This window comes from Aethalodelphis obliquidens, unplaced genomic scaffold (genome assembly GCF_003676395.1).
Source record: "Aethalodelphis obliquidens isolate GAN/ISIS:26980383/991018 unplaced genomic scaffold, ASM367639v1 scaffold78, whole genome shotgun sequence".
Classification (NCBI taxonomy): domain Eukaryota; kingdom Metazoa; phylum Chordata; class Mammalia; order Artiodactyla; family Delphinidae; genus Aethalodelphis; species Aethalodelphis obliquidens.
Window position 1 is genome coordinate 7,064,252 of NW_020838022.1, and position 25,436 is coordinate 7,089,687.

Here is a 25,436-nt window from a genome sequence, read left to right on the forward strand (position 1 = left end):
GGATATATATATATATATATATAAAACAGGGATACTATTTTGACAGATGGGGTGGGGCTGAGGCTGAGAGAAGGGGAGGTTACCTTGCTCAGAGTTACCACTTACTAGTGGTAAAACTAGGACTCAAACCCAGGTCTTCAGACCATAAAGCTCTTAATTTATCCACCTCCCTCTGCTCCTGTGTGGCCCCTTTTCAGGTGTCTGCTGCCTGATTCTATCTGCATAACAGGCTTAGAATTTTTACAGTTCCCCAGCTTTTGTCTCACCATTGTACCTCTGGTGATTTTTCATAGGTTTTATAAGTAGGCAAATACCTTAACTTTGATTTTTTCTACTAAACAAGAATTATATATGTGTATCTATGAACATAAATGCATTTTGCTTTCTGATGTGCTTCAAGCTTTGAGTTGCCTTTACCACGTGGCATTTTTCACAAGCAAGTTGGCTAATCAACTTCATTACCTCTTGATACCCATGGCCTCAACATCTTCCTTCTCTCAACTTTCCCTTCTACCCTTTTACCTCCCAGGTGCCTACAGTTCACCCCACTCTGTATGTGTAGGTCCTTTGCCAAGGAAAGACCAGATTGTGATTTTGCATAGGTACCTATTAAATCTCTGCTAGTGGGGAGGGGCTAGGTAGATAGTCCATGTACAGTCCCAACCACTGGAAGGCCCTTTCAATCTTGCTCCTGTCACCTTATGAGTTACTCTTATCTTTGGGTCATCTGCAAAAGCAGGCTGGCAGAGAACCATATGATGGTGCTTGGACTGTCAGGGACATTAAACAGAGTCAAGAAGTCAAGTAAGGTAAGAACTCAAAAGCGCCCGCTGGCTTTAGCAACAGTCACTGGTGAACTCTGCTCGAGTGGTTTTAATGTAGTTGAGAGAAATGGAGACGTATAGACAGAAGCGAGTACAGTGCGCTAAGGAATGGATAATAAAGATATGTAAGTGGAGACATCAAGTGGGGACTTGACTTTCAAGAAAATTATATGAGAAGAGGAAAGAAATAGGGTAAAACTAGAAGGGAGCACAGGAACAAGGGACGGTGGATTAGGGGACGGAGATCTTCAGTTTGGGTTCCCTCCTTTAATCCTCACAGGTCTATGCATGGAGTAGTATTTTCACCTGCATTTAAAAGATGAGATAATGGAGGTACAGAGAGAGTCAGCAACCTAGTCAAGGTTACATGGGATCTGAGCCAAGGCCACCAAAATCTAGAGTCCATACGTAAGTAAAAAGGATTGCAGACTGATATGGAGAATTTGAGACTAAACACCAAAATTTTGGTGGCATCAGTCTGCATTGTGATGTCCTCTAGCAGGTCATCTTCCCCAGATGTAAGACTGGGGTGAACTCTAGGCAGAGGGGAGACAAAAAGGTGGAAGAGAATTACAAGAAGTGGGAAGTTGAGGCCAGTGGTGTCAAAGGGTAATGGAGGTGATTAACCATCTTATCCAAACTGAGTAGTTAAGGAAGCAAGACCAAAAACTGCCCAATAAAGAAAACGAAGGAACTAAGAGTCTGGTGAACACGGGCACAGAGTGGAAGAAGTTAGGAATCTTGGCAAAAAGTTAAAAAGAAAAACATACAAACAAAACCCAGTAGAATCCAAACTAGTTAATCAGCAGTAAGAATAGAGAGGATGGATCCAAAAGACAGAATGACAGATTCTAAGGAAGTAGATGTGGAAATCAAAGTAGATGAACTGTAGCACTATCAGGACAACTTGGTTTGAGACTCATGCTTGAGTAGCCAGCAGATTGAGTAAAAATGTCCAGGAGAATAGCACAGAGTCTCATTTGAGACTCAGCATGGAGCTTCAGCGGGTGGAGCAGACTGTGGGTAGGGACTGGAACTCATCAGCAGAACACACAGGTGACAGCTGGAGCAGTAGACTGTGGTGACAAGCGAGAACAGTACAAGAGGGCAAAGACCAGGACACCATGGAACACTTAGATCAGGGTAGGGAAAAGAGTCAGGAAAGGACTGGTCTTGAAGGGGTGGTATAGATCATGGAAATTAAGGTAAGAGAGTTTCCAGGAGGGCATCAAAGGAAAAAAAGAATAAAGATATGAATGTTCTAAATGTTTTGTGTCAATCTTTCTAGGAAGTGGCCTACAAATAGTTGGCTGCATTTCCAAGTTTCATGGAATGGAGTGACCTCAGTTATTAAATGCAGTAAAGGCTACCTAAATCTCCTACCTTGCCTCTTTCCCAGGGAGAAAGAAAACCTGTCAAGTCTTTTCCCTAAGCGACATACATTTTCCTTAACCCCTCTTCCTGTACCCCCACCCCCAGCATACTGGATAGCTGCCCTAGGCTGTTTGGGCACATGGGATGAGCTGAAATGCTTAAGAACAACTCTTCTAAGGGAGGTCCGGAAAGACTGTTGTATTTGAGGATAATGCCAAAATTCCAGCTCTCTGATCTGCAAACTTTCAGACACTGCTTATCTTTTGTGCTTGCTCTCTAACCAAGAACATATGAGACCAGGGTCCAAAGAATTATTGCTTCCTGGTAATACTAAATCAATACTAAATATAGAACATAAGCCTATTGGGCTTAAGGGTCAGGAACATTTGAAAATAAGCCTTTGTGTTAAGTTGTATGGCTAACCTCTGAAGTGAAAGTAACACCAGTCTCCATGATTGCTGCAGTTCAAAGTTACAGAAAGAACTCTCTAGTGTAGTCATCCTGTTTTGTCACCCCTCCTTAAAGACTTAATTATTTTATAAGCATATAAAAAAAGGGGGGGGGGAAGGAAACATGACCAAAGGTCAGGTTATTGGTAAAATACTTAAAAATTATTTTTGTAATATTATACATCTGACTTAAATCTTTTTAAGTAAAATAGTTGTTTGGCTAATGTCATAAATACCCAGTTAGCACAAAATGTGACTTTGAGAATTAGAAAAAAACTAACGGCATCATACGGCATCAATTCATCCTGACTACATTCAATTTATTCTTTATTTAGGAACTTTCTTGATAACCAAATATTCATGTTATTTTTACTTTTATTTCTTACTTTATTTTCAGACATGCAGGTAACTAACTGTTGCTTGAAATTCTTAAATGAAAAAAACAATTTTCTAGCAAATAAGCTAAAAGCATGATATAAATATCAAGTCAATTTTTCTAGTTAGTCTTAGATTTTATTCATACAAGGACAAAACAACTAGTTGAAAAGGTCAAGTGATTCTATCTTATTTTTACATAATTGACCAGTTGTTGGAGTCATGATTTGGGGAGTAGGAACCATCACGACAGATAAAGGTCATAGGAATTCTTCAGCAAAACAGTACACAACCCCTTCAAGTACACTAAACTGAGCCATATTCGACCCTGGACACAAAGAGAAGCAGATCCATCTGGCAACAATGAACAGCTACGAGCAAGCTGTTACTGTTCAGAAAGCAGAAGGAAGGAAAATGATTCACCAATTACTACTGTTAATAATACATACAAAACAAAACCTTTTGACTTAATCTTTTCACAAATGAAATATAGTGTCCATTTTCCCGAAGATAATTCATATTCCACTTTGAGATACAGTCTATCTGGTCTTTACAACAAAATCAAAACCCCATAGAATTTTCTGTAGAGCATGTATGGTTTTATTTTTTTTTTTAAAAAAGGTACCACACCTCTTTTCATTAAAAAGCACTTCTTTGGAGTAGCAGAGCAAGGAAGCTTAATCCCTACAGGTGGACTTTTAAATTGGTACCAATTTTCTGGAGGGCAATTTTTATCCAAACTCTAAATGTACATGCCCTTTACGTAGCAGTTCCACTTCTGGAAATTTAGCCTAAGAAATTACTTGCTTAAGGACATGAAGGTGCACGTGAGACTGGACAGAACCATACCCTACAATGCCATGGAGCCGCTAAACAGCATGTGAGAAATCTAGTTGTGCTGACACCTTGTGATGTTGTTCAAGCGAAAAAGACAAGGTGCAGAACTGTAGGTACAGCATGAGCCTATTTATGCTAAAAAAAAAGCGTGTCTAAGTTATATCTGTACACAGGCATTTGGCAGAATACACATCAAATACTGGGGAGTAGGCTTGTGGAAAAGGGGGGGATTCTCACATTTTGCTTGATATATCTTATATTTTAATTTTGTACAATGACTACATATTTTTTTAATTGAGGTAAAGTTCACATAACATAAAATTCACCTTTTTGTTTTTGGCTGTGCCGTGTGGCATGCAGTGGAAGCGCGGAGCCTTAACCACTGGACCACCAGGCAATTCCCTAAAATTCACCCTTTTAAAGCATATAATTTGTGGTTTTTAGTATAGTCACAAAGTTATATAACCATCACCACTATCTAATTTTCATCACCCCCAAAAGAAATTCCATGCCAGTTACTCTCATCCTCCCCTCCCCCCAGCTCCTGGCACCCACTAAACTGCATTCTGTCTCTTATGAATCTGCCTCTTCTGGACATTTCATATAAATGGAATCCTACAATATGTGACACTTTGTGCTGCCTTCTTAGCCCCTTCTTAGCTAGCTTCATCCAGGCTGTAGCATGTATCAGTACTTCATTTCTTTTTATGGGTATATATATTACTTTTATAAATAAAAAAATCTGGTGGTGGGGTGGTGGTGGTGGGATGAATTGGGAAATTGGGATTGACATGTATACACTAATATGTATAAAATAGATAACTGATGAGAACCTGCTGTATAAAAAATAAAATAAAATTCAAAAGAAATCTGTAAATAGCTGTGATTTTAAAGCTACTCAAACAGAAAAACCTTACCCTTTTGTACAAATGACTTTGTAGAAACTCAACAGTCTAAATCCAATGTCCACATTAAAGTACAGTTTATTTCTATCTCCCTGCTCCTAACACTCCCTTGAATATCTACTCTCTCAGGTTCCATTTAAAAGGTTGCCCTTCATTCACACAGCAGATCTAGTTAGCTCTTTGCCCAGCTGTACCTTCCCTATCTCCCCACTGCTACCCTCACCCCCAACATAAAAACACATTTATAGCCTATAGAGGTATAGGCAAAGGTAGAATTTGGATGTTTACGGATCTGCTATCTTTTGACAAAGACCCAGGTCTGGTTGACTAACTTCAGTACACTGACCACACAGAGAACACGTCTGCTACAGTTAACAAGGTAAAATACTATCATTAACTTTCATCATAACTGGTATTTTATAGCTTTCATCTTCTGAAGAAAAATCAAGAATGCACCTTTGCCTTGTCCTTAATGTCCCAGTTACCTCATTATCTGAACACGGCAAAATTATGTAACACTGGTTGATACATAAAGCAGCACTGTCTCAGGGACTGGGTTTTCCCTTAAAAACATGGACTGGCCATTTGCTGGCCATAGAATTTTCGTAGGAAATTCTAGCACGTTTATGCTTTTGGAATGATCATCAGCAATTGCTGATGACTGCAGCTGAGAAAAGAAAACAAACAAAAAACACCCCAACCCCAGCTGTCAACAGTTTCAATTAGGTAAAGAAAACCACATAATTCTCTTTATAATTTTATGGGGTAATTAAAATGAAACTAAGTAATGGATTTTCAACACACACACACACACACACACACACACTTGCCAAGCATGCGTGTAACAGTTGCAATAAAGCACACTCTCCTATAGTTCCAGCATTAATCAGAACCTCTTACTTGATTTCTTTTTCCTTTTGAGTAGGAATGCAGGAACACAGGTTAGGAATTGTATGTATGGAATGAGCAAATTCTACCAATTAAAACTTTGATTTCTGCCCTGGATAGGACCATCTCAATACATGAGCACTACTGCTAGAAGTAAGCTGTCCAGAGTAAAGGGAGTACATTTAAATCTTTAAGGTGGAATCCCTTTATGACAAGGATATTATCCTGCACCCTTATTAGCAAGCAGATAAATTGTACTACGAGTTTTGGTTTATTTTTAAAATCACCTTCTAACTAGGTTCCAGAGGACCCGATTTAAGTTGTAGGTATCTTTATCATGGAATGATAAAAGAACCAAAATGTAATGCAGTTCTATCATACTTTTGAAAGAGTGCTGATTCTCTCCCTGATAAAGCCTTATGTGTGAAACTTTGAACTAAACTCAAATTCACATTTTTCTCTCTCATACTTGTTTAACGACAAATTTATTAAACAAACTAGGTATTTCACCTTGAAATAAAAGCAAGACTAAAAGGAACACAGTACTATTGCTGTTACAAATAAGCTTCATCATACCCTTGCACAAAAAAGACATAAATACGAACATGAAAGTCATAACTCATTTATTGAATGAATAGTATATGCAAGAATACCAATAAAAGGAAACTAATACTACAAACTACAATTCTGAAAATAAAGCCAATATAACAGGAACAAAATATACATAACATGAGAGGAATGTTTGATTTTGACCCATAATGCATTCCTTATCTTTACAATTAACCTAAATGTCTGTTAGAACAAAACTGTATACCTTGGTCTAACTTTAGTGCTTTTTAAAAAAGCAACAACATTCTAGAACACTTTTCTTTTGCTTTGAGATATTTGAGTCACACATTTGTTCAAGTACATAGATTCTGATTCAACAGTAGATCTACATATCTTGTTATTCTCTTAATATCTTGAGTAGCATGTACTCCTGAGCAAGTACTATCTGAAATTCTAAAATGGATGATCCTTGAAATAAAATGTATTTCATTTGTGGGTATTTAATAAACTGAGATGAAAGTAAAACTCACCCCTCCCATCCCCCCTCCCCCCAGGAACAAAGAGCTCTTATTAAAGTATAGAAACTCAAGTCTATCTTTCTACTCTAAAGAACATTTCTTACTAACATTTCTGGTAAGGCAATAAATGCTCCAGAATAATCTTCAATATACGCTTGCAAAGATTACACTGTTTAATATCGATAACGAAAACAAAACAAAAAAGGGAAAAAAAAAAGGAGAAAAGAAAAGACGCTTCAAAATTTCAAGCTAAAATACGCATAAAAGACAGTCATGGCAGTATTTTTTGAAATGATGTAAATGTTATATACTTATCAAATAATGTCATGCTTATTAAAACTACAGTTAAGGACTTAGGAGATGAACGGTAAATACACTGCTGAGGTCCATTTTTCTAAATAGTCATACCACGATGTAATTACTACCCAGAAGATGATGATGCTACTTGGGAACATAAGTACTGTACAATTTTTACATTGTAAGGCACTTTTACTCAGCATGTGACGAAAACATGGATAGAGAATCAAAATATTGGAGGTTTACAACCAAAGGTGATTTTTCATGTGACTTCAATTTACATTTCAATTTTTAATGAAAGACTATTTAGCCAATCACACCACAGTGAGAAAAATAGGTAGCCAGCCACTTATCTAGCCAACCAAATGGTAAAGTGCTATTCTGGTTGCTAGTGGCAGAGAAAGGGTTGAAGAAACCCATACAAAGTCATACAGTTTATTACATAACAAATCCATTAACTGACAGCTATTGTATTTGAAGTCCATTACATGATTATTGACTGGCCATTATTACCCCCGGCACCTTCCATTTTTCCTAAAAACATCATTACAGTAGTTGTCCAAAAATGAAGGTGCTCTATTATTCCATGGGTAAGTCTATGGCACACAATGTAAAAATGATCTAGACACAGTGATTCAAAGATTTAAAATAATGGGTTTCAAGCTGCTGTAGGGAAATAAAGTACAGATCCTTTGGGAAAAGTCACATAGTTTGGTAAACAAACATCTAGATCTGTCGTTGCACTTCAAGTCATGGTGAATTTTGAAAATTCATCACATACACACACAAAAAATCCAATGGTATATTTAGAGCAAAAGGAGAAAAACATATAGGGCAATCCACTACTAAAGCTAGTTTCCTTCTAAAAATAATAAAAGATGGTTAAAATAAAGCAGTCATCGAGTCCCTTGGTTTAAGTAAATGTGTGAATACACACTTGACAAATGTGACTTTAAGGGACTAGCAGTTAAAAAAAATCAGTCGTTAAGCACAGTGTAATTTTCCACCTGTTACATTTTTAAAATGCTTTTCCATAAGCTGCAGAATATCTCAATGTACAGTCAAGTTAACATGTTATTTCTTGTTGGCTAATTTGCTTTAATGTGGTAGGTTAACTAATAATTCAGAAATCAGAATCCCTACCCTTGATATTGAGGTGCTATGGTAATATTCGGCAGAACACAACTAAAATTTTTTGGTTTTGCCATAAAGAAATATATAAATGTGCTTCAGCAGGTAAGTGGAAGAAAATATCACTAGCTAGAAATGCCAGTGTGAAAATCCTTTCTAAAAAGCTGGGTTCTTAGGCTTTGAGGAACAATTCAGATGATCAATAAAACACCACTGAACCCTACCAGAAGAAAAATAGGACACAGAATCCTATTTTATAGATAAGCAAAGCAATTAATGAAAACATTAAAAATATTAAATAAAGTTTCTAAAATAGTGGTCACAAAATTAAAAATAAATACTGCTTTATGCAAAGACTGTTTTTTTTTTTTTACTTCTACAGCACATGAGATCTCCTTACATACTTTGGGCCAATATATGAAGTGTTCCACAACAACACGGCACTTGAGAGGAACGGGTTTCAGACACGGTGGCTAAAGTCCTTAGTAAGTGGTAACCCTTTAAAGGTTAAAGAGGCTTAATTTGCTGTTGCCAAATGTTAGTTTAAACTTGAAAGGATCCAATCATTTTGCTAGAAGCTCTTTGTATGACATGAAAAGAGAAGAGGGTTACTGTCAAGAGAATTTTGCCGTAAGCACTGGAGCTCAGAGCTTATAATCAATCACCAGTTGCCTGAGTCCATGCTGGTCAGTGAGAACAACTTTAACAGGAACCAAATGAAAAGCTTTAGCACACTTCTTGGAAGAGATTTTTAGCATGTGCTGTCGAAGCCAAGAGAAAAAGAAGGTTCTCTTCATTTCTCGCCTCCATTACTTGAGTGCGGAAAAAAAATTCATAAATTCCCATGTGCTGCCACCAGAGGCGTGTTTGCACTGTAAAGTGAAATTTGCTTATGCTTTCCCTTGAGTATGAATCCACTAAACAAACTTAGACACTCTAAACAGTAGAACTTTGTTCAGTCCAGAAATATAGCTTACTTCATTTCAATGTCTGCTTTAACTGTTGACACTATACACAGGGTTAATAGTGTTTCAATTGCTTCCCAGAAACTGCAAACTACAGCTACGTAATATCAACATGTCAAACTCTGCCATCTAGTGAAGGCTCATAAAACAAACAAGATGTTTTTAGGCAGTTCAATGAAGGATCTAAGAGTTGGGCAGTAAAAAGTTACAAACCCTTTTTGATTTTAGAAAACAGTGAAAAAAGAATAGTAGTTATGGATGTCTTATTCATTCCCAGTTTTCTAACTCTGTCCCATGAACCTGTTTAAAAGATGATAAAAAAATGTAAAATATGATGCTTGAGGGGAACACAATAATATAATGTTATTGAGGAGCAAGAATATCTTATTGGTTTGACATTACAACTACATTTATTGATAAAGTGGATAGCTTGTGTTTATTATTACAAAATCAGCTAGTTAAAAGAAAAAAACTATGCAAGCCTACACATCCTCAGCATTCTAGTAACATGCTTAACTAAACATAATAGCATTAAAAAAATCATACTGCACATTATTACCTCAATACGTATTTATCAGTGTGTATACTGTATCCTGACAACAGAGCCAATATAATTAACTTTCATACCTAGTTTCCATTAAGTTGCTGCTGAGTTAGTTGTTGCTGATCAATTTCTACTTTTCCCCGGCTTTTACTCTCTCGTTCCTCATCTTCTTCATCTCTCTCATCATTTCCACTATGATTTTTACAATATAGTCTACAATGATGAAAGATAAAAATCTCAAAATGTTTTGTCATTGTTGATGAGAATATATTTATGTCATTAGTGGATGAGGTCCATGCCCATTTAAAATCTGGGTTTCCTCATCCACACTAAAAAAACACCCCACAATTAGCTATAGGTCCATCTCTGTCTAAAAGATAGAAAGGAAAGCACTCTATTAATGAAATAATAAAAGTTCGTCTGAAATAAAACCACATATGTCCAAATATAAGGCAATTCCTCACTTTGCCCAATGAGATTAAAAAAAGTTCTTGGCCAACATGAAAATATCAACTTTTAGGTATATATATGAAATAATGAAATTCTATAATGGTTCATATACATAATTTCAAAGCACATTTTAGGAAATAATATAAATTGTATACATGCTGCTGCTTTCTGCTCACATTTCATGAAACAATTTTACTCAAACTCCTCAAGTACCTTTTCATCATTAGTGTCCTGGCCTTTACTAGAACACCTTTATGAGTCACCTAACAGTTTTCCAGGTACTGCATTTAGCTATGTTTCTCATGATGTAGACTGGCTCCTTTAATTTCTTTTTTTCCCCATGACACTGACCTTCTGGGAAGAGTCAGACCATATGCCTCATCAACTACACCACATTTTGGATTTATCTAACTGTGGTAATGTTTTTGTTTTGGTTTGGTTTTTAAGAGTCTTTTTTACAGTTTTTTTTTTTCATTTTTTGGCCGCTCTGCACAGCTTGTGGGATCTTAGTTCCTTGACCAGGGACTGAACCCAGGCCACGGCAGTGGAAGCGCCGAGTCCTAACCACTAGACCGCCAGGGAAGTCCCTGTGAATGTTTTATTTGGTTTTCTCTCACCCTTTATTTCCTGTAAACTAGAAACAAGGTCTAAGGCCTTGGTTAAGTTTAGGTTCAACTTTCCTTTGTTAGTCCAGGATACTTTGTAGGTAATCCTGCATACCTCAGGATGCATGTAATTTCAGAATGTCCTGCTATGAGTGTGCTGTTTTCACTTGCTTTAAGGTGGTAGAAACGGCCAGATTTCTCTATCGTAAGGGTAAGTATTCCCTCTTTGAAATTAACAAACCATCTCTGGAGGGATACTTTGACATCATGCTGTTCCGACAACCTTTTACTTGGGTATATACTTGAAATTCATTGTTTTTAATGAAAATAGCAATGCAGGTGATTTTGAACAAAGGTTTAGGCCACTTTACTGTATATACATCACTATATTTTTTATAGTTAAATACCCCTACAATAATCAAAGAAGGGTGGGAGCTGATCTGAGCTCAGTTTTAGGTCAATTATACACAAGATGACAAGATGGAACAATGCTTAGAAAATGTTCAGTGGATGCCCTCTTGTGGTCAGCAACGGATAAAAGATGATCACAGGAATTCATCTGCCACAAATGGTGTAAGACTAGGTTTAACATGAAAAGTTTCTAACAAGTGAGTAGAATAAACGGCAGGGGTGGGGCTGGGGGGGGGCAGCAATAACAACTGACTTCTGACCTAGTTTTGCTCATCATTTTTTATTCTTAAAACATTTTCAAAGAACTATGGAGAATTTCTACTCTTCAAACGCTGCATGTTAGGAATCACTTTAAATCATGAGTTCAATCATGAGTTCAAATATCAAATATCACTTCTATATAGTGCACCTATGAAGTATCTTCCCCCAAATATAACCTGAATCTAATTAAGCCTTTGAGCCAACTTATAAATTACAGGATATACAGAGGGGTAGAGAAATGAGGTAAATGACATCAGGAAAATGCAAATTGATAAATCTAGAATATGGGACTTTTACAGGACAACTTATCAGGGTTCCTTAACAGGTAGAAGGAAAAGGCAAGGGTGGAGTGGGGACTGCTCTATATTGAGAGAGACTTAAGAGACATCCATTAAATGCAATGTAAGGACCTTGCATGTATTGAGGTTTGAACAAATCAAGTCTAAAAAGACATCTTCAAGACAACTGGGGAAATGCCAAAGTGAACCAGGTATAAGATGATACTAAGAATTTACTGTTAATTTTATAAGATGTGATGATAGCATAGTGATATTGAAGTATGTAAGGATAAAATGACAAGAGATCTGGGATTCTGCTTTAACATACCTCAGAAAGAAAAAAAATGTAGATGAAACAACCGTGGCAATAAGTTGGTACCTGCTGAGACTGGGGTTGTTATACTCTTCTATTTTTGTGGGCTTTTAGAAATTTTTATAACAGAGTTTTATCTAAAAGGATGAGCCCTTTCTTGTTAGAACAAATTTTAATCTTTTTATCGGATTATTTTTCACTCAAGGACTATTTCCCATAGGCCTATTATGTGTCTTTCACCAGTCTGGACACCAAGGCCGCAGGTGCTGACCAGTCAAACAAGATCTCTGCTGTCACAGAACTTACTGTTTTATGGTGGGAGGCTGACATTTTAGAAAAATACATATTTAAATAGCTTAGAAATACAATAAAGACAATAAAACAGGATAAACAGATCACTATATAATCTTCCCTCGCCTTTTTAATATGAATATATTCAGGATCCAGAAAGGGCTGGTAAAGAAAGAAAGCAAGTCACATGTAGGAGGGAAGGAAGCCACTTCATTCAGAAATATTCCTCCTTGCATTTCCTTTCATTTGTCCATTCTTCTCTCCCCAAACTGCCTGCTTAAGGACTCATTTGAACTCCATGGTCTCTATGAAAAAATCTGGAATCCACTTCTAAGCAGATTTAAGAAACAAATTTCAATGTGAAAAAGTAAAAAGAGCATTTCAAATCATCATGGATCCCAGTCCAAATACTTTTGTTTAGAAATGATCACTGCAACATGGTTTTCTAACAGCTAAAAAATAAAAGCCATCTAAATGTCTAAAAAGAGAACTGATTAAACAAACTAGTACACCCATACACTGGAATACTATGCAACCATTAAAATGGTGATGTACAACTGTTTAACGTCACAGAAAAAAAATGCCTCTACTAAAGATATAGTAAGTGGAAAACAGGTTATAAAAGAGTATATATAAGAAAGTTTTGTTTTTATAAATATACACATATACACAATCACACAAATGTCTAGAAGAAAATATTCCAAAAGATTTAAAGTTATTATCTCTGGTGGTAGAATTAAAGTTGACATTTGGTTTTATTTTTCTTATCTACATTTTCCATCTTTTCCTGAAATGAAAACGGATAACTATTGTGAAAATATCTAAATAAAGTTAAAATGTAAACACAATAATTCTCCACATATCTAATTCTAAACATTTTAAATGGGCCTGTTATTTTAAAATATTATTGGCTACTTTTAAAAATAATGGATTGCTCATGAACCATATAAAGGAGAATATAAAATTGCCTCTTCTCCACCCCTATGCAACGAATGAGAGATGACAACTATTAAGTTTGCTGACTATGCTCCTAGAAAATTTTCTATGTATAAAAAACATACACAAATCTTGTACGTGTGTGTACACACGTACTTTTTATATGCTAAAATAGAATTATGCAACTTTTTCCCCTGACTCAATCACTGAAATGCCTCTCCACAACTCTACACATGGGTCTACTTTATTCTTTAATTTCTGCATAGTATTCCACTAGATACATGTATGTACTAAAATTTATTTACTAAATCTCCTGATAGAATTCTGATTTGATTTTCTTTCTTTCCTTCTTTCTCTCTCCCCTTCCTTCCTTCCTTCCTCCCTTCCTCCCTTCCTTCCTTTCTCTCTTTCTCCCTCCCTCCCTCCCTCCCTCTCTCTCTCTTTCTTTCTTTGCTATTGTGGGTGAAAAGTTAAAAATCTTTTCCCATTCCACATGAGAATTTCACCTTTGGTTAACTCTTTAGCTCTCTTCCTCTAGCAACTTAACAAAAATTAGTGTGTCAACTATTTTACTAAGCTATGTTACCCCCCCAGTTGGTAGACTGTACCTGGACTGGGAAAAATATGCATATTCTGATAAGAAGTCTTATCTTTGGTCCTCTTTCAGTGTGGTGTAACCTGAAAATTATCTATGCCTATATGACTGTATTGTTAAGAGGTGCTGACTCCAATGGGGTATGAGGCTTTTCCCCAATGTGGATCATATCTTATTGGACCTGAGCTGTACTGCTACAATGACTGCTGCAAGGACTCTCAGAGAAGACGAATATTTGATGCCACCCTGCTGGCAAGCTGTAGTTCTTGTCTATATTCTTCCTGAGTAGACTGATGCCATCTGGGGTAATCTTGTCAGTTTGAAGTATAGTTGAGTCTAAGAAGATGCCCTAGTGGGTGTTGCCACTATCACTAACGATAATGCAATGACACTTCTTGCACATACATCTCTGCACTGTTGTCTGCTCAATCCCTACAAGCACACTAGTAGCAAAAGATATATACTATTTTAAGGTTTTCATCTCCAATAATAAATTGCTCTCCTAAAAAATTGTACCAATTTATTATATTCAACCTTAACATGGAATAAGAATGCCTGTGTCTCAAAAACCTAGCTAACAGTAGATAGTCTAAATCCTATTCATCTTTGCCAAAATTGGTAAGATCTTGTTTTAATTTGCATTTGATTCATTACTAATAAGGTTGAACAGTTTTTCATGTGCTTATAACCCATGGCTATTTCTTCTATAAACTGCCTGTTCACGTCCTTTACCCATTTTTTAAACTGGGTTGTGTTTTTCGTAATGATTTGGAGTTCTCTTTAGGTAGTCTAATTTTAATGTAGTCAAATAAAAGTTCTGAGTTCCCTATCATGCTTAGAAAGGCCACCTATACTCAAGATTGTTTTCTTTTCTTTTTCTTTGTTTTTAAATTTTTATTGGAGTATAGTTAACTTACAATGTTGTGTTAGTTTCAGGTGTACAGCAAAGCGAATCAGTGATTCTTTTCCCATATAGGTTATTAGAGAATATTGAGTAGAGTTCCCTGGGTCAAGACCGTTTTCTAAATGGAGAGCCAACTGTATAGATATCAGGTACTGAATTAATCCATTGTCTCCACATATATAAAATGCTACCACAATTATTTATAAGATTCCAACAAAGACACGGATCTGTCTTCTGTGATCTTCTGTGATCTATCTTATGTGATACTGTTTTAATTACTATATGATTGGCTTTGATATCTAACAGGGGATTTCTCCTCTCAATTGCATTAAAAATTTTCTTGGCTTCATGTGCTATACTAGTTGGCTACCCCACTATCTATCCCCCACCACCCTCCATAGTACTAAACCATATTTTGTTTGGGTAGCAATGTGTCCACTAAGAGTATATTTCCCAGCTTCCTTTGGACATATGACTAAATTCTGGCAAATGAGATGCTGAGCAGAAGCATGTATGGAACTTCTAGGAAGGCTGATTAAAGCCTGACTCAGCTGGAGCAACAGCTACTTTGTCCTTCCATCTTCCTTTGCCCTTGCTTCCTCCTGCTTCCTATGGAAGGAAGCCCAAGGAGGAGACAGCAGAAAGACGCTAATGGAGGCCAACGATAACACTGAAAAGCTGCCTACCACATCTGCACTGCTTTCCTCTGGACGTCTTTTAGGGGAGAAACAAACTTCTATCTTGTTTAAGCTTCTATTTCTTTTCCTGTTATATAAGGTAACAATCATTACTAATAGACAATAATACCACATTTACTTTTTTAGATAAAACTCAAAAAGTTGGATTTCATTAAAATTGTATTAAGTATATAGATTAATTTGGGGAGAATAGGTATCTTTCAAAGTTGAGCCTATCAAGGAACATAATATATTTCGTCATTCATTGGGGTCCTATGTAAAATGCTATTTTTAAAAAAGGTTCACCATTGGTGTATGTGTATGCACGTGTGTGTGTGTGTGTGTGTGTGTGTGTGTGTGTGTGTGTGTGTGTGGTGGGATAGACATTTTTCCTTTACATTTCCTAAGTAGTTATTACTGGAATTGTTTTTAAGAATTCATCTCATATTCAGCAGCCTTACTGAGCTCTTATAAGTTTTAATAAATTCAGAGCTGATTTCTTTGGATTTTCTTGGTAGACAGTAATATCAATAATATTGACAATTGTATTTTTCTCCTTCACAACATTTACTATACATTTTCCTTCCTTTTCTCATTGCACAGGCTTAACCCTCCAGAAAAAGAGTGAAAGTTAACGTTGGCAGTTGGCACCCTTGTCTTGTTCCTGATCTGAATGAAAGTGTATTGATATAGTGGCTCTCAATTAGAGATGAACCTGAGAATCACCTGCAGAGTCATCAAAATACATGGTTTGGGACTCAACCCACTGAATTTAAATCTGAGGGTAGGGCCTAGGCATGAACATTTCTAAAGAGGGCCGTATCCACCTCCAGGCGATTCTGAGGCTCAGCTCTGGCTAAGAACCATGGTCCATTTACTTTAACACTAAATAAGCTGTTTGCCGTTTTTGTCTCTCCTAACACTCTATTAAGACTCCTAGCTTACCACCAAGAGCACTCTTGCTACCTTACTTTAAAATTCAGAAATGGATGTTGAATGGTATCAAATGTCTTTTCACTATCCACTAGGATTTTTCTTTATTAATTGTAACAGGTCACATTTATATATTTCCTAATTTTGAATAATCTTTAAATTGTTAGACTACAGCCCTGGATTTGATTTGCTAATATTATATTTCAGATTTTGGTACATATATTTATAAAAGTTAAGACTGGTCTCTAGTTTTAAAATTTTTGTTGTTAAATGCTGTCTTTGTTAGGTTTGGTGTCACAGGTATGCACGTGTTACAGAATGAACCAAGAAGTTTTCCATTTTTTGCTATGTGCTGGACGTCTTTAAATAACATTGGAATTATCTGTTCCTTCAAGGCTTGATAGAACTCACTTGAAAAACATGTGCCTTTATTATTAAGCGAAGTTTGGCCAATTTTATAATACAGCATTAGCACCTCACGCAATCACCCAAATGACTTGGTGACTGCTTACGCAAACTGCTTTGTCCATGGAATAGGAGACCCCGAGTCACTGGTTTATTGCACGCTGGGAATGTGAGAGCGAGGAAGTGCTTTACAACTTGCAAAGGCAAACCAAATAAATATTCAGGGATCTCTACCAACTTATTCTCCATTCGATTAAACAAAGGGAACCATTGTAGATTCACATTGATAACACTAGCCCAACGCAGCACTGGTAAGTGGAGGCCCATAAAAAGGAGGGTAACATGTAATCCCAAATCTCCAAACCTTACTCTTTCATCAGTCTTCCAAGTGTATCTTTTCAACCTCTGCCTTCACAACTATATCCTATTCTAAGTTACCCACAATTCTCACCTGGACCCTCAGCAGTAGCCTCCTACCACCCACCCCCTCATTTGCACCCTTGTTTCTCTCCCATCTTAGGGCCTTGCACACGCTGTTCTCTCTGCCTAGAACGCCTTCCCAATGCCCACATTCATTTCGCCCTTCATATCTCTGCTCAAGCACTATTTCCTTAAGGAAATTCCCAAACACTCCCCCACTACAGACTAGTAGGTTAGCTCCTCCTTGTTACATGCTGTCACAGCGCTTTGTAACATCTTTTACAGCACTTACGAAGTTTATGATTGTATATTTATGTGACCATTTAATTGATATATCTCTCTCCCACTAGACTGTAAGCTTTCATGAGGACACTGTCTCTGTCTGTTTTGATCACTAATGTATGCCCAGCTCCTAGCACAATGCCTGGCACACAGGAAGCATAAAAATACTGATTGAATGAATGCTAATCCAGGGATGTGTAGGCAGAGGAAAATGTCAATTGCAGTACTCATTTCTTATACAGAGTCCTTAGTATTCTACACTTGGCTAAACACCACCTAAGAAGAGTGAGCAAGTAAACTAATGTCATCTATTTAAGGGCAGTTACTTACTGACAAGTTTAGGAAAATGGACAATTGTTCTCTTACTTGTAAATTCCTCGTGACATATTTTCAATGTATTTAGCTTTGTCTTGTACTCCACAGTGGTAATGGTAAGTCTTAACACAGGCTTTTATTTCACATCCAATAGTAGCACCGGGCTGACTGCAAAGTGTACATTTCTGTTTAAGGGAAGAGAAAGAATAATCATAAGCAGTATTTCAAAGTTTATGCAATCTTATTTCTTCTATTTTAGCTATTTCAGCCAAACAGTCCACGTTACAAAGAAAACAGCCAGTTTTTCTATTGAAAAAGAGTGCACTGAACTTATTGTATAGCATATGTATTAAATAACACTGCAATTTAAATCATACTTTGATAGACTTTCTAATATGTAGTCACCCCTGATGTTTCCATTATTTAACTCTACTAACCATCAGAGAGCTGACATCTAAACATAAAGGGAACACTCCTTAATACTGCCAAACACACACACAAAAATATATTCTGTATTTTAGTGGTTGGCTTCTTTTTCTCCCTGAGATCAGTTCCTTTCCTATTATGGCTGGGGGGGAAGAATGAGAAGATTCTCAGAGAGGGATTGCTACCAAGTAGGCAAAAGGGCAGAAACAGACTAAAGGGGCTGACATCTTTTTAAGACTTAAGGTGATTGTTGGAAGAAGGGTTTCATAGTCAGAGAAGTTTGAGAAATGCTAGTTTTCAACAGATTACTTGATTGTAGAACTTCTGACAGCCTTCCTCCAGGAAGGAGGGTATAGTAAACAGTTCCCAAGTTTACTGAACTCCAGATGCCCTTTTAACTTTGGAGCAGTGGGAGAGCATCCCGATGGACTGACTTCCTTTGGAGCACACTTGGGGAAATGCTAGGTTAGTGTTGACACTAAGATTCAACAGTGCAGAGGTAAATAAGTTGATCAAGAGAATGTGAATTGTTATCCTAGTCACCTATTTGACTTTAGCTGTATGACACAACATTGTGCTACATACGATGAAGTGATTTTTTTCCCCTTTATTTTTTTTTTAGTACTCCACATTCTGTTTTAAAGGAGTTTCATTTTTAGAAGAGTAATCAAAGTATCAAAAAACTGAACTGGGTTTAAATGGAACAACTGACATCAAAAATCTTTATACCTTCAAAAATACAGTTCCACAAAGAAAAAGTCATTTCTTATGGATTCAGACAAAGATCAACAATGCCTGAAACCACCAGATGAAAGATCGAAGGGGAGCTTCACAACGGAGGGATCAACTCACCACCTGAATCCAAGGTCAGACATTATGACTTGTCTGATGTGATAAAATATGGATGATATAGTCCCACCTGTGAAGTGTTCTTACCCCCCAAAATGTTGAAAATGAATCTAATCAAGCTTTACATCTAACTTCCACTTTAAAAGAAAATCTGGCGGATAGAGGGACAAGTTAAATAGCATTGTGAAAAAGCAAACAGACAAATAAAACATGTGGGATATTCTACAGGACAATTAATTTGTTTTCTTCAACATGTCAATGGCATACAACAAAACAAAAACAGAGACAACAAAGACAGGGAGGAGGGAGTGCCCTAGATTACTTAAGGGAAATATAACAACCAAATGTAATATGTGAACCTCCTCTGATTCACACAAACCAACTTTAAAAAGATAGTTTTGATACAATTGGGGAAATACGAACTAGGTATTAAATAACACTGAAGACTCATTGTTAATTTATAAGGTGTAATGACATTGTGGTTAGGTAAGAAAATGTCCAACTTTTAAGAGATACATACTGAAATATGTAGAGGTGAAATGATATGAAGTCTCAGCTCTGCTTTAAAATACTTCAAGCAACAAGAATAAAAGGCATAGATGAAACGAGTGCCGCAAATTCTTGATAACTGATGAGTCAAGGTGATGGATAGACGTGTGTTACTAGTCTTTCTAATTTTGATGTTTGAAAATTTTCACAATAAAAAAATTTTTAAATAGTCATTTCTAGAGACAACTGCTGTCTTAAAGAAAAGATTCTGCATTCCAATGACATTTTATAATATTCACAGACCGTAAAGGAGTAAGTCATCAAATAAAGATGCCATTATTTCTTAAAGCTATTTATTAGTAATTCAGTATGTTTAAAAACATGAGACTTAGGCACATTTTATAAAGGAAACTTTAAAGCTATGATAAACATATTAAAAGATATAACTATGTATGTGAACTTTAACTAAACAGAAGGCTCTGGAAAAATCTCCTTTTATTTAAAAAAAAAGAATGAATAACAACAAGGGGGGATTCTCAATGTTCTATTGGGGTCATGGAATTTTTCTTTAAGCGAGCTTAAACAATTTAACATTTTAAACTTAATAAGGTGTGTCATGTTCACATCTTCATTTATTTTACTAAAAGACTCTCAGATACCCTGAAGTATAAATCTCAGTATAATTGTCTTAGGTAATGAAGTTACATAGAAAGAGGAATAACTTTCAGTAACATCAGCATCCTTTATTATATTACAAATAAGTCAAATATATACTTCACTTTAACATATGAACTACTTTATATTAAATTTTTTGATGACTGGATAAATTTGAGATGTGTTCTAAATTTAAAGCACAAAGTCAGAAGAGTAATGTTGCATAGCATAAACATAAAAGCACAGACCATTCTTTTTCCTCGCTTAATCTCCTGAAGTACAGTTTTAATATCAAAATCTCCAAATTCTGCTCTTGATGTTGTTGTGAGCTGGACTGTGCCAGAAGAAAATAACTAGAAAAGAAAAATGCAGGAACATTTAATATTCAGAATCCTTGTGAGAAAAAGATTAAACAACTTAAGAACACTTACGTTACATTATTTTAATATCCTGAGAAAGATGACTTTTCTTTAATAATAATCAAGTACTGACTCAAATATTTTTTAATCTATTCACGTCTGATTAAAATATAACCCAAAATAAGGACAATGGAATAAAACTAAGGTTGCCAGTGTGGAGCCAAGATTAAATGCTTCATTTAACAAGGAGAGTTCAGCAGTGTCACCCTGTCATCTCAACTATTTTACATTTCCACAGTTTCAAAAATAGTTTAAAATGACAAATTTCCATCATAGATGCAGATGAGAATCACCTAGAGATTTTTTTTTCAAACTAGACATGTTTGGGATCTACTCCAAGGGTACATATTATGGAAAAAGCTCCCCAGGTAAATTTGATATGCATCTCTGGTTAAGAACCTCTGATATGAATAATATAATTTAAAAAAAAAATTTTTTTTGGCCATGCCATGTGGCTTGTGGGATCTTAGTTCCCCGACCAGGAATTGAACCCGGGCCCTTGGCAGTGAGAGCGTGGACTCCTAACCACTGGACTGCCATGGAATTCCCTAAATAATATAATTTTTTAAAACCTAATCATAAATGGGATGAGTAATTCAATACAATCTAGTTCAAAAATGTTTACATATGCTATATGTCAGACCTGGATCTAAGGATGCAAAGATAAGATATAGTTCTTACCCTCAAGCGATTTAAGAGTCTATTAGGGGAAAGAGGTTCATAAATGAATAACTGCAATATAGTATATGAAGTGCAATAAGAAAGACTTTTACGAGGTTATAGTGGAGGCCAAACATAGCTTCCAAGACAAGTTTATAAAGCTGAAATTTTTACAGTTATGAAATCATTAATTATGGATTATCTGGAACATAGTAACTATACTTAGGATTACTTTAAATCGCACTAAATCATAAAGGCTATATTTTTTAAAATCTAGAGTTTATGAAGATTTGGGCTTATAGAACTTCCAGTTATAAAATAAATAAGTCATGGGGATATAATGTACAGCATAGGAAACAGAGTCAATAATATTGTAATAACTTTGTATGGTGACAGATGGTAAGTAGTCTTATCGTGGTGATCATTTTGTAATGTATAAAAATATCGAATCACTATGTTGTATACCTGAAACTAATATAATATTGTAAGTCAATTATACTTTTAAAAAAAGATTTGAGATTATAGGATACACTATTCATAATTCTAAAACACTAATGCTGGGGAGGAAAGTTCTATATTTGGTTACTAGCTAAATGCTTTTCCAAAACTTGTGTTTACAAGCACATAAAAAGAACCATACTTACCATGCACTTATAATGTGCAGCTGCCTTCTTGGCATTAAATATATGCAGTTTTCCTCTTGCTTCATTTTCTTCCTCCCCTACATGACAAAATCCACATTTAGGCCTGGTGTCACTAGGGCTGCTTCTGTGTGGAGACCTATCTCTCTGCAAATGTAAAAGAAAATGAAAACCTTGAAAAAAAATCCATGAAAATATGCTATCAGTACCTCAAGCTTAGTTAACACTTCAAATGATTAACTTTACCTATCAACACAGTTCAGATGAAATATTCATGGTGCAACAAAAAGAAAGAATCCAACATTTTTCTACTTACATAGGAACTACTCTCCATTTCATCTGTTCCATGGGAGGATGTGGACCTGGTATCTTCCGACAGTCCTTTAAAATTAGTTTTTCGCGGCCTTCCTTTGCGACTTTTCTTTTTACTTTTAGGTGATGAAGGCTCCAGTTCATGTTCATTAAAACTTTCTTCTAGATCAGCTGCTTAAAAATGAATAAAAGCTTTACATGGACCAATCTTAAAATGAGCATTAGTTCATGGGTCCTTAGAACATATGTTTCTCCTTAGAATAAAATCACCTCAAGATATGGGGAGAAATGATCTGTGGTATGTTTGATATAGTGGCCTAACATTTCATATAAATGCAACAAAAATGAAATACAAAGAAATAGTTTTACTATAATAACTGTAAAATTAATTATTTCCATCAAAGTTATAATTCTATGAAAATGAGTTTTGTGATCTTAACTGTGCACATAATTCAATAAACATTTCTAAACTCTAATAAGGGAATTTTTTAGAATTAGATCTTGTATAATTTTTTTTTTACCATAGGTTTCAAAGAGTTTTACCTCACACTGTTGGTGAAATCAGAACAATTACCCAGAAAATAAACTTGCTATAACTTGGAAAGCTAAATGAAAATAAAGTAGGTGTATCTGTGCTGTCCAATATAGTAGCCACTGGCAACATGTGGCTTTTTAAAATTTAAGTCATTTATAATTAAATGAAATTAGGGCTTCCCTGGTGGCACAGTGGTTGAGAGTCTGCCTGCCGAGGCAGGGGACACGGGTTCGTGCCCTGGTCTGGGAAGATCCCACATGCCGCGGAGCGGCTGGGCCCGTGAGCCATGGCCGCTGAGCCTGCGCGTCTGGAGCCTGTGCTCCGCAACGGGAGAGGCCACAACAGTGAGAGGCCCCCGTACCGCAAAAAAAAAAAAAAAAAAAAAAAAAATTAAACCTTCAGTTTCTCAGTCACACTGACCACATTTCACGTGTTTATTAGTCACATGTGGCAAGCTGAGTCTCTACTGGACATCACAGATATAGAATGTTTCTATCATTACAGACAAGTTCTATTGTACAGCACTGCTCTAGATAGCTCTTTAAACTATCATGAAAATCAAAAGATCAAATTCACCAAGGAACATATCTACAAATGAACTAACCAATTGATCAAGTAATTAAACAAATATTAAGTATAAAAGGAATTTCTAACATAAGTGGTAGAAAAGCTATGGTGCAGGTTGTCTGTGTATACGTTAATGGATTAAACAAAATTTATGGAGAAGTTTTAGAACTGTGCTTCCCAGTAATTTGAAAAGTATTTCTACCATTAATAGAGGTGCTTCATTCAGTTATTCACTAAAAATATTTATTGAGGGCCTACTGTATATAAGACAATGTACTTAGTGTTCAAAAAGGTATAAAAATCAAATATTCACTTGTCTTAGTGTCAAACTATAGAAAGTTTTAGGCATAGTTCTAATACCTACATTGTTTTTTCTTTTACCATAAATTATCGACTATAATTCCACGGACTAATTTCTTCCATGAGAAAGCATATCAACTCCTCTTCTCAGATGCTGATCTTTCCTAATAAATACTTTAAAGGGTTTTTTCCTAAGCAATAAAAGCACATTCATTATGATAAGAAAAGGGTAATTTAATCAGTATATTTGAATATATAAACTCTAAGAACTGAGAGCATTAGACCATTTGCAAAACAGTTAATAAAAATTTATATCAATGTAACTTCACCTAACTATGGTAGGATTTAAGGGAAGAAAAGGGGGGGAAGGTAAAAGTGGATAGTGTTTTATAGGCAATAAGACAAATTCATGTGAATAACTCTCCCTGTGAAGACAGACAAGTCAATTAAAGATAATTCTGATCTTAACACTATAGCAAATTTCACATCAGAACACGCCACCTACTTTAAACATTCAATCTGACAATTTTTAAGACACAGAATTTCATTAAAGCTATTAGAATTACTTGCATGTGCCAAAAATTAAAATGAAAAATCATAACCAAATGTTCCAATCATCCTGATATATATTACAGCATATATATGATATACATAATATTCTGTTATTTACAATGAAAACAAATAATCACTAACACTATAATAACACTACATTGTTAAACACCTATAAAGAAATTACTTAACTGATTCCATTATCAGGCCAACATGGCTAGTTTTCCAGATGGCGTATTTGTCTGTCCTAAACATGGAATCGTTCAGTATAAAATTTTAGGGGACTTTACCAGCAATAGTAAAAAAAAAAAAAAAAAAAAAATCACAAAAGATTGACAGATTTAATTATATTAGACTTTTAAACTTCTGAAAGTAAAAAAAAGTGATAAAATTAGAAGGCAAACAAACTGGAAGAATATCTGCTGTACTTATGACAAAGGATTAGTATCTTTATGATCTGATAAGCTCATAAAAGATTAAGACCTCAACAGAAAAATGGGTGAACCGTATGATCAAATAATTCGTAGAACATAAGTAGTTAAATATACTTTTAGGGACTTCCCTGGTGGCACAGTGGTTAAGAATCCCCCTGCCAATGCAGGGGACACGGGTTCAATCCCTGGTCCAGGAAGATCCCACATGCCGCGGAGCAACTAAGCCTGTGCGCCATAACTACTGAGCCTGCACCCTAGAGCCTGTGAGCCACAACTACGGAGCCCACGTGCTGCAACTACTGAGGCCCACGCGTCTAGAGCCCATGCTCTGCAACAAGAGAAGCCACCGCAATGAGAAGCCTGCGCACCGCAATGAAGAGTAGCCCCCGCTCGCCGCAACTAGAGAAAGCCCGCGCACAGCAACAAAGACCCAACACAGCCAAAGTAAACTTTAAAATAAATAAATAAATACACTTTTAGAAAATTTGATGTCTCTAAGTCAAAGAAGTGTAAATTAAGTGATACACCATTTTCACCTATCAAAATAGCAGTCTTTAAGTAGTTGTAAAAAACTTCAATAAACCCAACAAAAAATGTGTTAGAAATACAAATATAAAAGAAGCCCCACAAAAATGTTGAGATAAGCCATGCTTCTGGATGAATAGGATCAACATTAGAATGGTATCAGTTCTTGCTAACCTAATTTAATGAAACGCTGATAAAACAGAATTGAAAGTTGATTCCACAGTTTTCTAGAAGAGTAAATATATAATACACAAGACTATCTTTTTTTAAAAAAGGTATCAAAATATACCATAAAGCAACAGTAGTTAAAACACTGGCATAGGAATAGACACATGTCAGAAGAG

At 35.9% G+C, this 25,436-nt stretch overlaps 1 protein-coding gene across 5 annotated transcripts in view; it reads right to left on the reverse strand.

Annotated features, from left to right (window-relative positions):
- Positions 1 to 6,258: 6,258 nt before the first annotated feature.
- The window catches only part of PHF6 (PHD finger protein 6), a 52,495-nt gene continuing 33,317 nt past the window's right edge, over positions 6,259 to 25,436 (reverse strand). For 2 of the 5 annotated variants that reach the window (XM_027092417.1, XM_027092414.1), the window contains 6 exons: positions 22,187 to 22,356; positions 21,874 to 22,017; positions 20,399 to 20,503; positions 17,784 to 17,917; positions 9,740 to 9,869; positions 6,259 to 9,412 (listed from right to left, as the gene is read on the reverse strand). In XM_027092417.1, the coding sequence (XP_026948218.1) occupies positions 9,740 to 9,869; positions 17,784 to 17,917; positions 20,399 to 20,503; positions 21,874 to 22,017; positions 22,187 to 22,356 (683 nt within the window). In that variant the 3' untranslated portion in view covers positions 6,259 to 9,412. The remainder of the gene's footprint in view (positions 9,413 to 9,739; positions 9,870 to 17,783; positions 17,918 to 20,398; positions 20,504 to 21,873; positions 22,018 to 22,186; positions 22,357 to 25,436) is intronic. The other 3 variants (XM_027092418.1, XM_027092416.1, XM_027092415.1) reach the window with 2 other exon arrangements.